The following is a 17936-nucleotide window of genomic DNA, read 5'->3' as shown; positions in this document are numbered from 1 at the left end:
TTGAAGTTTTTGCCTACTAAATACAATACCTGAGCCCCTGTAATGGTCTCAGTTGACTGCTTATTTTTCCTGATTACGAGTGACACTTTTTTGTTCTGAGTGTGTCATATTTTTTGTTGAAAATCAGATAATTTGATAGAGTATTGGAGGTTCTGACTCTCCCTCCTACCCCCTATACATATTAGGGGTTATTACTGCTATGTTCTGTTTGTTAACTTTCTTGCTGAGGACTATTCTCTGGAGTCTGTCTTCCCTACCATGCATAGCTGCTGAAATCTAGGCTCAGGTGTTTCTGGATTTTTCTCCCTTGTTTTTATTTTAAGGCTGGCTTTCTAGATAATGTTCCTATGTCAGCATAGATTGATGATTAACCAATCATTGGTCAGAGGCTGGGCTCAAGCACCCTGGGTCAATAAGGTTTCTGCTTCTTTACTGACATATGTCTGTCAACTGGGGAATTCCTTCTGTCTTTAGGCATTTTTTAAACCCTCCAGGCCTCACAGTTTCCACTGGACCCTCTTGTGTCTCTTCTACCTATGCTCAGGCAGGAATGTCTGAGTAGCTAGAGCTCTGTTCCCTCCTGAGTAGACATGCATCCTTGTGTATAGGTAAGACTTTCACATTGTCAGATTATGTTGAAGCCTGTCGAGACCTACTAGACTGTCTCATTCTCTGGGTCTGTTTTCTGGTTAGTCTGATGGGCTATTACTTGCCCCACTTTTTGCCAACTACATCCAGAGGCTGGAGCTATTTTTAGTTTTACTTCAAATCACATCAAGTACATCCCCTCCAGCAGTGAAGCTATTGATCTCACTCCTTGCATTACCCTGGCAGAACGACCTCCCAGACAGCTGGAAGAGGGACAGGTGCGGTCCCAGGTTGAAACACCACAACTTCTCGTACCTGACAGTCCCAGTTTTGTTGTTGCTCTTGTTCGTTTGTTAACACATTTTGTCAATTCGTGGTATACCTTTGGCCAATTTTCCAAGTTGTGAAATGATTGTTTTCGACAATTTCGTCAAGTGATATCATTGTTTCTGGGGAACAGATTTGTTGAGGTCCTTATTTCTTCATTCCAAAGTCCTTCGTCCCATATTTCTCTTTCTCACATCCCACTCCCCAATGTCCTCTAAACTGTGGTCATCCAATACTGTTGATCAAATGCTTTATCAGGAAAAAAAATTGTTAATTTTTATATTTGTATTTGAATTTTGTCTACCTACTTATTCATTAACCTATATAGAGTCTATAACTATTCTAACATATGCTATATTAGAAAAGATACATAAAATATAAAAATTTAAAGAATTACTAAATAGAAGTTTTAACATTTTCTTTCTGAACTCACCAGTTTTCTTTCGTACCTCTGGAAAATATGAGTACCTGCTTCCCTACTCTGGACTTTTCTTAGTGGGTGGGGGTTCCAGGGATTGAACTCAGGGGCACTCAACCACTGAGCCACATCCCCAGTCCTATTTTGTATTTTTATTTAGAGACAGGGTCTCACTGAGTTGCTTAGTGCCTCACTGTTGCTGAAGCTGGCCTTGCTTCTGCAATCCTCCTGTCTCAGCCTCCCAAGCCCCTGGGATTACAGGTGTGCACCACCATGCTTCCCGAGTCTAGAATCCAGTGTTCTAAACCAGGTCTAAATCCTGTCACAGTTTTTCCATCCCTGTAGTAAACCAGTACTATCCAACAGAAATATAATCCAAGTCTTTACATTTGATAGTAACCACATTTTAAAAAGTAAAAGGAAACAGAAAAAATTAATTTTAAGAATACATTAGCCGGGTACAGTAGAGTACATCTATAATCCCAGTGATATGGGAGGCTGAGGCAGAAGGATCACAAGTTCAAGGCCAGCCTCAGCAACTTGTTGTTTCAAAATAAAAAATAACAAAGAGGGTTGGGATATGGCTCAGTGGTGAAGCACCTCTGGATAGAAGCACCAAAATAAAATTTTTTTAAAATTACCTTAAGCCAATAAATCAAAAATATTGTCTTTTCAACATGCAATAAATATTTTAAAAATCTTTAAGATATGTTACACTGTTTTTTTTTTTTTTTTCATATTGTCTTCAAAATCCAGTGGATACTTTTTACAGCATATCTTAATTCATAAGTGAAATCTAGGAGGGTTAAAGTGAAATGTGGTCCTACCCAAACAATAAAATTATGTTCAATGGGAAAATATTATTTATTCCCTCCATTTTTCAAATTTAATTTTACATTAAAAAATTAAATATAAGGTAAACTTCATATTCTCAATTTAACTAGTCATATTTCAAGTGCTCTATAATTAGATATGGCTGTGGCTACAGAATTGGAGAGCACACTCTAACCTGTAAGCACTGTGAGGATTTAAAGGGTATAAAAGTCTACATTTTGGCTGGTTGTCCAGTATCTGCAATATTGAATTAAAGAAATAGAGTACATATAAAAGGATTCAGATGAATAATGCAAAGATTCAAAGCACCAAAATGGTCTCAACCTCAGGATTTATTAGTTGGCTTTCTTGGCCAGTATGCCATGATATTTATTTACCAGAATGTATAGTTATACCCACAGCTTATTGTAAGAGTATTTACAATCACTTTTATTTACTATAGACCATGAGTCTACTTCATTTGACCAAGACTAACATTTGTATTTTCTGATTCACTGAAACAATTATTTAAATTTTTTGAATATTTTTCAAATAGCAAAATAAACACACAGTGCTGATCATGAGTTAAAAAGTGAAATGAGCTCTTTTTCATCTAAAATTATTTGTTTTATTTAATTTACAACTTATAATTTTCAGTAAGTTATACGTAAAAAGTAACATAAAAATATCCATACAATTTATCTCACAAACATGAAAATGTATTAGTTTATCTCATTGCAATTTAATTGCATAATATTCTTGTTTTCAAAGTAATATAATTTACATGGATCTATGTCAGTGTATTAACAGAACTCTAAATGAAATATTGACTCCTAAAGAAAATTCCATCAACTTCACAAATCAAACTGTTCTCATTAGTTCATGTTTCTGTTTCCTGTGCATACATATAATTGCTATGAATTTATAATCAAATGTGAACATAACTTGATATCTGGCTTTTTTTACTTATAAGTAATTTCCATGTTGCTATAATATTTTCAAATATATTATTAATAATTATATCAAGAATGTCACAATTTACTCAAATATTCTATGATAATTTGATAATTTCTAATTTTTTTAAGATATTATATCTTCTGTGCATCTCCAATAATATGGCCATATATAATCACTCTAAGATAATAGACTTGTTACTAAATTCAAAAACTTGTGGGAATTGGTTTTTAAAATATGTTATTTGCCTGTTTCACCACCCAGTCTTGGATATTCTGGGAACAATACCAGAAAGAGACAGGGATGGAACAATACCTTGTAATGCCTAAGTAATAGCCATATATTGTTATGAATGACAGACTTGACTATACTTCTGAATGATAAGTGGTAAAGGTTCTTAGATAATAGAAAAATCAACATTAAAAATAATAATTATAAAAGACATGTATATTTTCAAAATATTCCAGTGTCAAAGTAGCCCTGCAAGAATTCAAGGGACCTACTCCCAAACCCCACTCCAAATATGTACCAATGATAAAATTTAAAGAGATAAAAATTATAAAATGTATACATGATAAAAATAATTTGTTAAGTATCTCTTTAGACAAAAACAAATGGGCTGTGGTTGTGGCTCAGTGGCAGAGTGCTCGCCTGCATGTGTGAGGCACTGGGTTCGGTCCTCAGCACCACATAAAAATAAATAAATAAAATAAAGGTATTGTGTCCTTCTACAATTAATGTGTGTGTGTGTGTGTGTGTGTGTGTGTGTGTAAAACAAATGGAAACTTGTAGCTATAACCAGTGTTCAGCTATAGCCTACTGAGCTCCATGCCTACAAAGAGGCAGAAGAAACCAGAAGTTTGATTTCCACAGAGTAATGAGGATTAAAAGTACTCTACAAAGCCTTGGGATCAGAGTCAGGCTTGATGATTGAAACCAAAGATTGCGATGGAACTCTGAACCAGCCGTGGGAAAAAAAGGTTTAGAGTGAGAAGATCACTAAAGCTACAGCTTATAAAATATCATATATCTGAGATGTTAAGAGTTGGTTTTAGCCCCACAGCTGAGACCAGGCCAAGGGACTTGAAGGTTTGGTATCTGGATCTGCAGTGGCTCCAATATAACCTCAGGAGGGAGCCCTAAGCTGCCTATATACGACCTAGTTCTTGTCTAGGTGTCTCAGGGAAAAGAAGTAAAAGCAACTATAAATAAATAGGGAGAGGTAAACAGGAAAAAGAAACTCCCTCTCAAGATGAGTCTGAAAATTAAAATTCCACCTATAGAAATATATTTTAATTATCAAAGACAAATTATTTACTTCACAGTTTAACCTATGTGCAATTCTTCACGACAATTCTGAATTACAAACATTTTTATACCACAGTAATAGGTTTGAAGCAAAAACACAACCTACACAACTGTATAAGGGTTCCCCTTTAAAAATCTATAACAACTTCTGGGAATATTTCTAATTAAGTGAATTCTGTGGTCCACATTATCAAAAAATGCATACCCCCAAATCACCTTATTTTCCCATCTTTTGGAAATTTCCTGTAATTCATTTTTTGATGAGCCCCAGGAACTATTTATAGTAACTTCAAACCATGCTTAATGTAGTTTCAAGACAACTCTAACTATTGTGGCTGGAATCTTCTTTAGAAGAGACAGTACACATCTCAAGATGATGTAAACAAGTAGCCCCTCAGAACACTTCTATTATTATTTTTTAACAACCCTACTGTGTGAAAAGAATCAACAAACAATTATTTCTCTTGTGAATCTTATTGTAAGGCATCACAGAAAAGCAATTTGAAGGAATACGTATTCAAGGATACCCCAAAAGAAGACAGTGAATGATCACTGAAAATAGGTATAAGAATAATGATTTTGACTTTACCTAAGAAAAAAATTTTCAGAGAACTACTATTATACAAAAAACTAATAAGTCGTTTCAAAAGTTCCATTGTTAGACATAATCAGGCTGACTGGATGACCATCTGATGGGAATGCTACAGAAGAAATTCCTTTATGAGAAAGTAGATAATAGTGGGTCTTCTCCAACTTCAGGACTCTATTACTGGCTCTTTAATTTTTTTTTTTTTTTTTTTTTTTTTTTTTTTTTTTTCCTCAACATGGAATTTTTAACATCTTGGACTTTTATGCAATTTCTTTCTTGTGTCAGATCTATTTTGAAATAACAGTCGTTACATAGGTGGGAGGACTGTCAACATTAGGATCTACTTCCTTTCCTCAGCTGCTTATGATATTATAAAAGGCAAAGTCAAAAGATTGGTAATTAATAATTCAATCTAAAGGAAACTAATACTCATTAGGAGCTATAAAGAGGTGGCAAAGCCAGGTAGTAAAACAAAATCTGTAATTCTGATTGGTATTACAAAGAGCCCAAAGACTGGCACACAGATAGAGCATCTGGAAATCTCTTTTTAGTCACTTAATTATAGATAATATGAAATACCAGTCAAAACAGATGACAGCAGAGAGTACAATAAATATTTAATAGCTACCAATAGATCAGACTGGATAAGTTTCAGAACAAATAGGGAGAACAGGCAAATTCAAAGTTAAAATGAAAAAGTAGGAATACTAGTGATTTCTTGGTCAAAGCATAATTAAAGATTTAATATATTAAATTAATATATAATACAGAATTATAAAATATATTAGGTAAGTCAGCAAAGTCAAATGAACAACTTTGAATTAAACTTATTACCTGAAGCCACCCTTAACAGTGAACATTGTTCAGACAATCACTGTTCCTACAAGAACAGCATGAACTTTATACTAACAGCCTTTACAGAGCAAAACAATCATGGACAAAATAAACAGATAACTAACTAAGAAGATGATGTCTAGCACAATTGGAACCACCTCGAAAATGAAACAATAAAATTACACTGGATTTAAATACAATATATAAAAACTCCAAAGTATATCCCTGACAAAAACAGAAACAATAATCAGTGATTTTACCCAAAAATACTTAACTACACCTACACAACATAGAAATGTTAATTCTCTAATGCTTTATTATACAGTGTATGCCATCCAATGTCCATTAACTAAATTTGAGCACTGAAAATGTGCTAGAACAGAGAAAACAAAATTTTATTTTTTAATTATTTGTATATACATCTTAAAACTGTTGTTTAATTCAGTTCAAACTTTTATGTATTTTGGAACAATTTGGGTACGTGAATCTACTGTAGGCAGAACAACTTATAAAATCATAATGCAGTATGTTCAATAAAATTTAGCATATGAAATGAGGTGTGCTAGAAAAATAAATGCAAAATACACACCAGATTTTTTGAAAACAGTACAAAAAACCAAAATGTGAAACATCTCATTAAAAATGTGTGTGTGTGTGTGTGTGTGTGTTGCTAGAGATCAAACCCAGGGCCTCAAGCATGCTAGGTAAGCACTTTACCACTGAGCTATATCTCCAGCCTCTTTTAATAATTTTTACAAATGGGAATACATGATGAAAAAAAATTTGTAATATTGGGTTACATAAAATACATTATTAAGATTAATTTTACCTGGTTCTTTCTTATGTCTTTAAATATGGCTTCTAGAAAATCTAAAATTACATCTGTTGCTTGTATCATCTATCACATGGTGCTTCTTTAAGGGATCAAATCATTGGAAAAAGTCTGCAATCTGTCAAAAATCTGAAATATCTGTTGGTCAAAATTGATTAACTGAAATTTTTCTTTTCTTTCTTTCTTTATTTATTTATTCATGTATCAGGGATTGAACCCAGGGGTGCTTTACCACTCACCTATAACCCCAGTCTTTTTTTTTGGTTGTTTGAGACAGGGTCCTGATAAGTTACTGAGGATGGCCTTGAACTTGTGATCCTCCTACCTCAGCCTACCAAGTCCCACCACCATACAGGGCTGGTAAGCGAAATATTTTATATTGCTGAGTATAACAAAATATTACTTTAGGCTACCAAGATTTTGCACATTTACATATTCCAAAAGTCATCTGCTACTTCTTCATACAGATGATGGTTACAGACCATTAAAGTACAATCCTACTGGTTCCAGAACCCTCACAGATACCCAAACCCATAAAAACTCCAGTCCCTTTCATAAAATGGAATAGCAGTTGAACACAACAGCATTCATCCTTCCATATACCTTAAATCATTCTAGATTAACTGTAATACCTAATACAATGGGAATGCTACATAAATAGAAGTTGTATTATTTAGGGAATAATGACAAGGAAAAAATGTGTATATGCTTAGTAACAGATGCCATTTTTCCCCCAAATATTTTCCATTCATAGTTGGTGTGGAAGGGTGGATACTGAAGCCTGACTGTATTCCTCTGAGTTGCTACAAACTGAAGAAATGTGTAATCATCATTCTGCCATCTAAAGCATGTAATCAAGTAACCAACAGATACTTATTCCTCAAAATCTTTTTGATTCCTTCTCTAGCTTGGTTCCTTAGCCCTTATGCTAAAAAATGCTTTAGCTTTTATAAGAGCCAAATAAGGGTATTCAGTTTATAAAAAATGTTGATAAAGACTTTTAGTCTTATAGGATAATTTTATGTTTATATAGATACATATACATTTTTATACATGCTTATAAATTCATATACATTTTCCCCCAAAGAAGAAAATATCAGAACTGCATGCCTTAATAGTACTTTCCCAACCTCTTTCTTACCATGGCACTTCACAGAAAACCGTGCTTGTAAGAAACACTGGAATAAATTGTTAAGGATGCTCAAGGGAAGACATCACTATCTCAGCATGCAGTACATTAATTGTGAAGTTCAGTCTTAAAGGTTCTTGTGATATACTACAAGAAACCTTTGACCCATATTTTATTTTCATCAGTCTCATATTTTATTCTTATTTATGCCTACAGTTGTGAAAATACAACCCCTCAACATTTTTAATGGCAATATCCGAAGAAGGCCACAAGATGGAGATATTACCCCATTACCTTTTATATTTGTATTTGTGCATTTTTTTTTCTGTATTTTTCCCCCAAAGGTCATTTACTCCAATACATATTATTACTGTATAAAGCATTAGATTTACTTCATGATTATCACTCAAAATTTCTCTAGGACTGCTCTTTAAGAAAGTACTCAAGCCAACTTATGATCCTTACATAAAATCTCTATGCAAATCTCTTTAACAATATAAAGTACATTTAGCTATCGGAGCTTGCTAACCTAATTTAATCACCCAATTGGTGTCAGATAACATTAACTATATCCCCAAATCGAACCCAATGTGAAGACTTACTACAATGAAGACAATATGAAGAATATGCTGCAAGTTTTGAAGGCAATTCAAAACAATAAGTTTTAGTGATGTTTTGAAAGATGAGAACATTGTTGAAAATTGTAAAGCTTTTCACAATAGCTACTTTCCTTTCCTCTTTTTCTTTTCTTCTTATTTTGGTATTAGGTATTGAACCCAGGGGTGCTTTGACACTGTGCTACATCCCTAGTCTTTTATTTTGAGACAGGCTCTCACTAACTTGCTAAGGCTGGCATTGTAACTTGTGATCCTCCTGCACAGATTTGTGGCTGGGATTACAAGAATGCGCCACCATGCCTGGTTGAAGACGACATTTTTCCAAAATATTCTATACAGTCCTGAGGATACCATCTTTGTTTCCTTGCTGCTCTCCTTGTGAGGTGTTCGATTTCCAGTGCTTTTCAAGATCTACCTGAGGAGAAGCTGATTTGTCCATAGAAGGTGCAGTTTCCAAAGGGGTCTACTGAGAATCTGAGACATGTGAATGAAACTGAGCTTTAAGTAACCAAAGCAGAAGTTCTCAAACAATTTTAAAGTATTTCAGTCATCAAATGATTCTCTTTCCTTGAAGATATGTTTGCCATCCACTAAGGGACTGTATCTGCCTTTGTCATTGGGGTCTTTCCTGAATAGTGTTTGAATGACTGTTGCATCATAATAACTACTTTAAAGATCAATCTAAATTAAGTCTTAAATACTTTAAGAGGTGTAATGCAAAAGTCACACATCAATCCTGTATAACTACTACAAAAATATACAACATGGCAGTCATTTTAATTTTATCAAATATCTAAATTAGTACATTTTACTTAAACCCAGGAGGTTTATTTCCTACTGCAGACAAAAGAGCCATACAAAAATACCATAAGATATAATTAACTACAAGTAAAATCAAAATTTTAAATTTTACATTATACATACATTTACTCCAACAAATCAAATTTAATTACCAAACTATTGACTCAAAACACTATTTAAAGTCAGATACTGATCTTTTATGTGTTAAATAAAAGTGTGATAATTGAAAATAACTGCTGATAAGATTTGCTATTTTGAAAAAAATTCCAAAAGTCAAATGTTTCTTGGTAATATATAAATTCAATTGATCAATGAATACTTCCTTAAACATAACATATTTTAATGGGTGAATAAAGAACTTAAGGATTGGCTAGAAATAAGAAATTCCTATCTTCCTTAGTAAGATTTCTCTATGGTCTATTGGACTTTCCCAGTAAATGACAACAGGATTTGTTTGGTTGGTTGGTTAGTACTGGGGATAAAACCCAGGGGACTTAACCACTAAGCCACATCCCCAGCTTTTTTTTTATTTTGAGACAGGGTCATGCTAAGTTGCTCAGGGACTCACTAAGTTGCTGAGGTTGGCTTTAAACTTACAATCCTTCTGCTTCAGCCTCCCAAGCACTGGGACTATAGGCATGAGTCACTGGTCCAGCGCTCCTTCATTTTAAAATATCATTCACTATACATGACACAGTACATACAGTCTCACATAGTTTTTAAAATTCCTGTGCCTTTCACAACTTGGAATTGTATTTATTCCAGAATTTGTTTAAGCATATCACTCCTTTTTAGAATTCTAATGATTGCTCTCAGTGGCATTTTACTACTAGTACTTTCCTGGTTTTTTTATTTTTTTATTTTTATTTTTATTGTAAACAAATGGGATACATGTTGTTTCTCTGTTTGTACATGGCGTAAAGGCATACCATTTGTGTAATCATAAATTTACATAGAGTAATGTTGTTTGATTCATTCTGTTATTTTTTTCCCTTCCCCCCACCCCTCCCACCCCTCTTTACCCTCTATACAGTGCTTCCTTCCTCCATACTTGCCCCCCTCCCTAACCCTAACTGTAACCCTAACACTAACCCTTCCCTCCCCCCCATCATGTGTCATCCTCCACTTATTAGCGATATCATTCGTCCTTTGGCTTTTTGAGATTGGCTTATCTCACTTAGCATGATATTCTCCAATTTCATCCATTTGCCTGCAAATGCCATAATTTTATCATTCTTTATGGCTAATATTCCATTGTATATATATATACCACAGTTTCTTTATCCACTCATCAATTGAAGGGCATCTAGGTTGGTTCCACAGTCTGGCTATTGTGAATTGAGCAGCTATGAACATTGATGTGGCTGTATCTCTGTAGTATGCTGATTTTAAGTCCTTTGGGTATAGGCCAAGGAGACTTTCCCGTTTTAATACTAGTGTTTACACTATGACATGTCCTTTATTTAATCCCTGATTTTAAAGTCTTAGCTTTAATATTAAACAACTCAAATTCTATTAGCTGACTGTGTAGCTGCACATAGCTAATGTCTACTGTCTTACTAGCAATAAATAGGCATGCATCTAATGATGAAGCATATTGTTTTATATACAGATTGTCTCTAGCCAGGAATGTGGAAGGAGGCATGACCTTGCTTTTGCAATATACCTAATTACATATGAAATCCAGATACTAGATGATGGTAATCAGAAACACTAAATGAATGAAACCTAGTCTTACTGAATTTGTTATTAAATAAGATGGGGGAATGAAACAAATTCTAGTTTAAATTTCTAAGTAAATTCTAATTACATTCAAACAAAAAAAATCAGTAAATATAAGTAATATCCCAAAACTCAAACATTTAGTTCATAAAGTACTATGATGTATTTTAAAACATAACAATAGTATTTCTACATTCATAAGTATAAGACTGATCTTAAACACAATTGTTTTGATGAAAATAAGAGTTTTTGAAGATATATATGACTGTAACTTCATTACAATATGTCCTATGTGCCTAACTATGAAGTAAATAAATGAGGAAGACACCATCTCCTGTAAAAATGAGGCAACCAACTTGCCCAAGGTCATAAAGCCAGCAGGTGGCCTGGTCCAAGTTCTAGAAGTCATTGGTTATTTCCAATTATAGAGCTTCAGGAGTGGATGAGAACACTAAGACCTGGTGGATTAGAGGATTTAAAAAGACACCACAGTTATTCACTGCTGTCCAATTTTCTAGATTAATTATCTCTAATTCTCCCCCTTCATTCTCTTCTGAACCCAGTCTCACCAGACTATGATCTCACTTACTGAAATAGTTCTTTGCTAAGGAAGCCAAAGACCTCCACACTGTTAAATTCAGTTAATTCTCAGAACCATCTTATTTAAACTATCATCATCATTTAACTGAGCTAATCACTTTCACCTCTTCAGAATACTTTCTCCACTTGATTTGAAAGACAGCACCTTTCTTGGTTTGTCTTCTATCTCACTAGTTGCTCCTTCCCATCTTCTTTTCATGTCTCTCTATCTCCCTGACAACATTTGGATCCCCAAAGCTTAGCTCTCAGACCTCTTCTCTTTTACATTCACTCTCTTGTGTGAACTCATCCAGTTATATGGCTTCCAATTACCTTCTAAATAATTCATATTTGTAGCCCAAACTGTTACAGATTAGATGTGAGGGGTCCCCCAAAAGCTTACATGTGAGACAACGCAAGAAGGTTTAGAGAAAAATGATTGGGTCGTGAGAGTCTTAACCCAATCCATGAATTAATCCCCTGGTAGGGATTAACTGAGTGGTAACCGAAGTGCTAGGGTGTGGCTGGAGTAGCTGGGAATGGGGGTGTAACTTTGGGATATATATTTGTATCTGAAGAGTGAAGTCTCTTTCTCTCTGCTTCCTCATCATGATGTGAGCTGCTTCCCTCCCACACTCTCCTGCAATGATGTTCAGCCTCACTTCAAGCCCTAAGGAATGGAGCTGGACGTCTATGAACTAAGATCTCTGAAACCGTGAGCCCTGGAATAAACCTCTTCTCCTCTACAGTTGTTATAGTTGGGACCTTTTAGTCATAGCAGCGAAAAACCTGACTAAAATACAAACTTTCTTGCTTGAACTCCAGACCTAAAAAGCCAAATAGTTATATGCCATATAAATAGTCTGTTTAACTTGAATGTTAAACAGACACTATAAATTTGGCATGTTCAAACCCCAAATTCCTGATTTTCCCTCCACTAGATTCCTATTCCAAACTTCCCCCAACTCAATAAATGGCAACTGCATCCTGCCAGTTACTGAGGTCAAAATCTTAAAACTGACTTCAACTGTTTTTTTTTTTTTTTTTCCCTCTCACATCCCACATTCAAACCATCAGGAAAATCCTGTCAGTTCTATGTTCACATTAAATCCAGAATCTGACCACTTTGTACATCCCAGCTCTATTCTGCATTCTACCCCACAATTATTCCTCCAAGTAATTAGCACCTTATAGACTATCCTTAACACAATACAGTGTTCAGTTTGAAATTTAAGTCAAATCACACACTTCTTTTCAATGCCACCCCTCTCAACTTGGTCCACAACTTACAAGTAAAAGCCAAAATCTTTAGAGCGTTCTATAAGGGCTTACAGGAGCTTCTCCTACCACCTATGACTCTGATCTCATCTCCTTTTATTGCTCTCCATCACTCTGCTCCAGCCACAATGACTGCCTTGCTGTTCTTCAAACACTAAGCAAGTTCCTGCCTCAAGGCCTTTGCACTTGTCTCTGCTCTTCCCTGACTGCTCCTCCAGCATGCTATGTTCTGAATATCTGGATCCCTCTAAAATTCCTATGTTGAAACATAATCTCCAATATATTACTATGAAGTGGCATTTGAGAGGTGATTAGACCATAAGGTGGAACCCTTATGCATGAGATTAGAGTACTTATAAAAGAAGTCCCAAAGAGCTGCCTCACACCTTAGTGATGTGAGGGCACAGTAAGAAGGTGCCATCTATAAACCAGAAGGCCTTCATCAGACACAGAATTTGCCAACATCTTGATCTTCTACTTCCCAGTCTCCAGAACTGTGAGAAATGTTTATTGTTGAAAGCTATCCAATTTATGGTACTTTGTTACAAGAGCCCAAAAAAACTAGACATACCTTCTCTGATCATATATTTATGTTTACCTGTTTTAGTTTTCACCAAGTGTTTTCCCTTACTAAACTGTAAATTTCATGCAGTCAAGAGTATTGCTTTATATAAAAGACTTACTCTCAGTGCTTAAAAATTCAGAAGGCACCAAATAAATCTCTGTTGAATGAGTAATAACAAAACTGATTACTGCATAGAACCAGGTCACCATTTGAGTAGTCTATCTACTTTGTTCTGTTACAAAATGTCTGGGTAGTTACCAAGAAACCTCTTAGCTAAGGCTTGAAAGTTACACATGAAAGAACTTAAACAGACTACATTTGCCTCTACCAAAAGTCTGGTCCCCTGAAAGATTTCCAAAAAAAGTTAAGATTCAAAGTAAGGAACTTGTTCCAATCCATTTTTCTGATTAAAAGTGTCTTCTGACTTTCTTTCCAATTCCAACATAATTGGATAGAGAAACACAGGTTAAAATATTTTCTAGATTATTCTTTTCAATACTACCTCAACAAAGAATCTTCTCCATTATCAATGCTTCTTTATTTTCCTATGTTTACTCATACATTCAAGTCCTCTGGTTATTCACACTGCTTAATTAACTAAAAATTAAGTTGGATGAAATTATAAATGAAAACACTATGAAAGTGCATATGCAATGCCAGACTACATAACTGAAAGTTTAAGCCACTACTACTAAATTTTTGTATACCTTAATTTCCATGAATAACTGAAAAGCATCTTCGACATTTTTAAATTAGGTTATGTGTAAACTACACAATTTAGTCAGCACCAATGAATTCTAAATAATTGTTCTCTATATTAAAAGACTTCCCAAAAATTACTCTTCAAACTTATAGCTTCACTAATTATTGTTACACATATTGCATCATCATTTACTTTGAAAATGAGAAATGTTTTGGAGCAGGAAATGGCACCAGGTGACACTTCATAGTTATTAAAAAATTATTTGCAGACAAGAATTCGAAGAGTGAAATACTTATACTTCATAACTCTTAAACAAAAATAAAAATTGTTAAACTCATGGTGCATGGCAACCTAGTAATTTTAGATTCAATAATGGAATGAAAATGCAACGCTGAAAAATTAAATTTCCATTTAATTGTTCAATTTAAATGAAAAATTAAATTTCCATTTAAAAGTTCAACAGTTCATCCAAACTTTTAATAATCTATGAGCCATGTGCATTTCATCTAGTTAAGTTCGTTTTGAATGACAACTGTTGATAAATTTCCCCCTACCGCTCCCATAACTATTTAAAGCATTGTATAAAGGACTCAAGGAGATTGTGTGAAATTCTTTCACTATCCATAATTCTGAAGTCAGTGAAAAGTCATCTTTTTCTTGGCATGAGGTTTCAGGTAGACTGATGGTGGAAATAAGAGGCAACAAACGGATCTCACAAGTTAACGTTTAAAGCTAAAAAAAAAAAAAAAAAAAAAGGAAACAAAAGGAAAGACAAACAGATCCTGCGTTAACAGTTGGGCATCTCCTCCAGTAGCACCCTAAGTACATCTACTGCCTTGAAAGTTCCATGGCTTCTCCCAGGACCAACCTGGTGGAGGCTTCAATTCTTCCAGCTTTTTAAACTGTGATACGAACCCCTATCCAACAGGCTAAAAAAAGATTACAAAGTACAGTGCAAGAAAAACTTCAGCAGCACAAACCCTGGCCAAACTGCGAGCCTATGCTTCCCAGAAAGGAAGAGGCAAGGAGGCAGATGGACTAAGAATAAAAACCCCTACCCGCACCACGCTTCCTTCTTCCTCCAGCACAGTGGGAATTGGGGGGAAGGATCATCCCCAGAATGCCAGAGCAAAGAAGAGGTGTCACTATCCCAGGCTGGTGGCACCGTCCAGCTTGTCACTGAGACCGGAACTTGAAAAGTTGGAGCAAGGGCGAGAAACTGGGGAAGGCGGACAAACCCTTGCCAGGCTAGAGTTCCGAGAAGACTCGGGTGGATCGGGCTGACGATGGCAGCAGAGCCCGGAGTGAGCCCATCCTGCCCCCGGTGCCCGGCTCCCTCGGAGGAACAGGATCCGAGTCCGCCTCCGCCGCGCCTTTCCTCCCGGACCTGCGCGCTTCCGCACTTACCTGCTGCACCCCGAGGAACTGGTAGAAGTTGAGCTGCACCTCCTCCACCAAGTCAAACAACTCCAGGTCGCCGCTCTCCCAGCCGCGCGCCGGCAGCACGGCGGCCAGCAGCAGCAGCAGCAGCAGCAGCAGCCTCCGCGGCAGCGGGGGCGAGAGCGGCACGAGCCGACGGCGCTGAGGAAGCCGCGCCAGCCAGGAGCAGGGAGCAGACATCGCTGGGTTCAGAAAGGTCACCCGCCACGCAGTGCCGTCGGCCGAGACCCGAGACGTGGCGGGTAGCGCCGGCTGTGGGAACGGTGCCCGTCAGTCAGAAGAGCGGGCAGCCTCTCGGGAGTCACCCCCCGGGCGGGCGGCGCCAGCGGGAGCGCTGGGGCGGGGGGAGCGGGCGGTCAGACCGGCGGGTGCGCGGGCGGGACCGCAGCCGGCTTTCCCTTCCGCGGACCCTTACCCCCAGGCCTACAAACAGCTGGAGAGCCAGCACCCGGCGCTGAGGTTGCAGAGGGGGAGAGGCTTCCCCTCGCCTCAGCCTATCCCAGGCCTCGCTTCCGGTGACATCACGTTTCCTAGCAACTGCGGGGAGGGGCGGGGCCGGAAGTAAGAACGCTAGGCGCCCTAGATCTGGGCCTCGGAGAGTTGCCTCTGCCGCTCGCGCCAGAAGCTGTAAAGTGTGTTTACACAGGGTTTTTAAAAGACTTGGACAGTTAAACAGCACGCATCCACCTGGAAGATCCCACCTGTAGGCTTCCGACTTGCCTTCCCCTGTTGAACACTAAAAGCCTGATACGTTGATTGCTGCTTCTATTCCATGCAGTTCATTATTCCATCAACACAGATAGAAATTGAACAAATACCTAAAAAACTTGGAAAAATGTAGTGAGTAGTCTAGAGTTTTTTTGTTGTTGTTTCACCCGGGCCTTTTTTTTTTTTTTTTTTTTTTTTTTTTTTTTTTTTTTTTTTGAGATAGGGTCTTCCTCAGTTTCTGAGAGCCTCACTTTAAATTGCTAAGGCTGTCTTCCAACCTGCGATCCTCCTGCCTCAGCCTCCCCAGACGCTGGGATTATAGATGTGCGCGATCCTCCTGCCTCAGCCTCCCCAGCCGCTGGGATTATAGATGTGCGCTTCCACACCAGGCTTAGAGTATCTTTTTGAGAGAAGAAACAGAAAAGAAATCCTAACCAAGACAAAAAGTATACTTCAAATTATGAATTAAGATTTACAAGCATAGTACCATAAAATAGGCAATTTGGAGAATTCACCATGGTGACTCAATCATAGAAGTGTAGTTTTTCCATACTGGGGTTCTTTTCTCAATTGAGGCCCATTTTGAAAGACAGCTAGGCTAAAAATCTCTTTTTTCCATAACAACGTCTTACCTCCTGGTCTTGTGTCCTGCCTGTTAAGTACCTTTTTAATATTTGTCCTCCACCACTATTTTTCTCTTATGTAAACTTCATTTCATTTTAGCTTTCTCACATTACTCTTCTCTCATTCCCTACGGTTGTTGTAAAAGTAAGAGAGGACCAAACAAATAAACAAACGAAAACATGCTTGCATTAATTGAAGTGCTTGAGTTAAACAAGTTTTGAAAATTTGGCCTCTTGTTTTTTCCCTTCTTGGATCTAGTCTTTTAAATCAAGCTCATCAAGCTCAACAGGATAGTTATATAGCTACTTTTATTTTTACTGTAAGAATATATTATGTTTGATAAAAGAGACTATGTAGGATGCAAATCTTAGGACTTAACACAGAGTTTGAAAATATGTTTAAATGTTATAAACAAATGCAAATATATCTTTCTTTAAAATAATACATATGCTTGAATTCACCATATTTTAATCTGTCTTGAGGTTGGCCTTTCAAAGATACCAGATCAGGAGTGTGTAAGTCCGCTGTGGCTGCTGTAACAAAATACCTTAGACTGGGTGACTCACACAACAGTATTTCTCACAGTTCTGAAGGTTGGGAAGGGTGCCAGCATTCCCAGGTTGTGGTAAAGAGCCCCTGTTTCTCAGATGGCTGCCTTCTTGTTATATCCCCACAGGAACAGTAAGGGATACAGAGACATCTCATATTTCTTATAAAGGCACTAATTCCTCATAAACTCCTCTAAACCACCCAAGGACCCCACCTCCACATTCTGTGTCATTAGAGATTAGAGCTTCAGCATATGACTTTCAGGAGGACACAAACATTTAGTCCACAGTAAGAGATACTACGTTTTCTGCATATCCCCAGTACTGAGCATAATGTTTATAGTACCTGATAGTAGCCAATTAGTTGAACTGAATTCTGCAAATACCTCCTACCACATTTCTCCTATTATAATTTTTAGGTTTTTTTCTTGTGACACATCAGTTTTCTTAAAGGAAAAGTCACCTTTACCAAGTCACTAAATAAGATTACTTATTCAATGAGTAAAACATCCAAATATTCTGATAGCAATGGTGTTAAGCAGTACTTTTATGTAATATC

At 36.7% G+C, this 17936-nt stretch overlaps 1 protein-coding gene across 1 annotated transcript in view; it reads right to left on the bottom strand.

Moving 5' to 3' along the window:
* Positions 1 to 15996, bottom strand: part of DNAJC1 (DnaJ heat shock protein family (Hsp40) member C1) — a 196437-nt gene extending 180441 nt beyond the window's left edge. The window contains exon 1 of the mRNA XM_079106341.1: positions 15465 to 15996. Within this exon, the coding sequence (XP_078962467.1) occupies positions 15465 to 15677 (213 nt within the window). The 5' untranslated portion in view covers positions 15678 to 15996. The remainder of the gene's footprint in view (positions 1 to 15464) is intronic.
* Positions 15997 to 17936: the final 1940 nt, after the last annotated feature.

Source organism: Sciurus vulgaris (genome assembly GCF_902686455.1).
Source record: "Sciurus vulgaris genome assembly, chromosome: 12".
NCBI lineage: Eukaryota > Metazoa > Chordata > Mammalia > Rodentia > Sciuridae > Sciurus > Sciurus vulgaris.
This window is presented reverse-complemented; position numbering and strand designations above follow the sequence as displayed.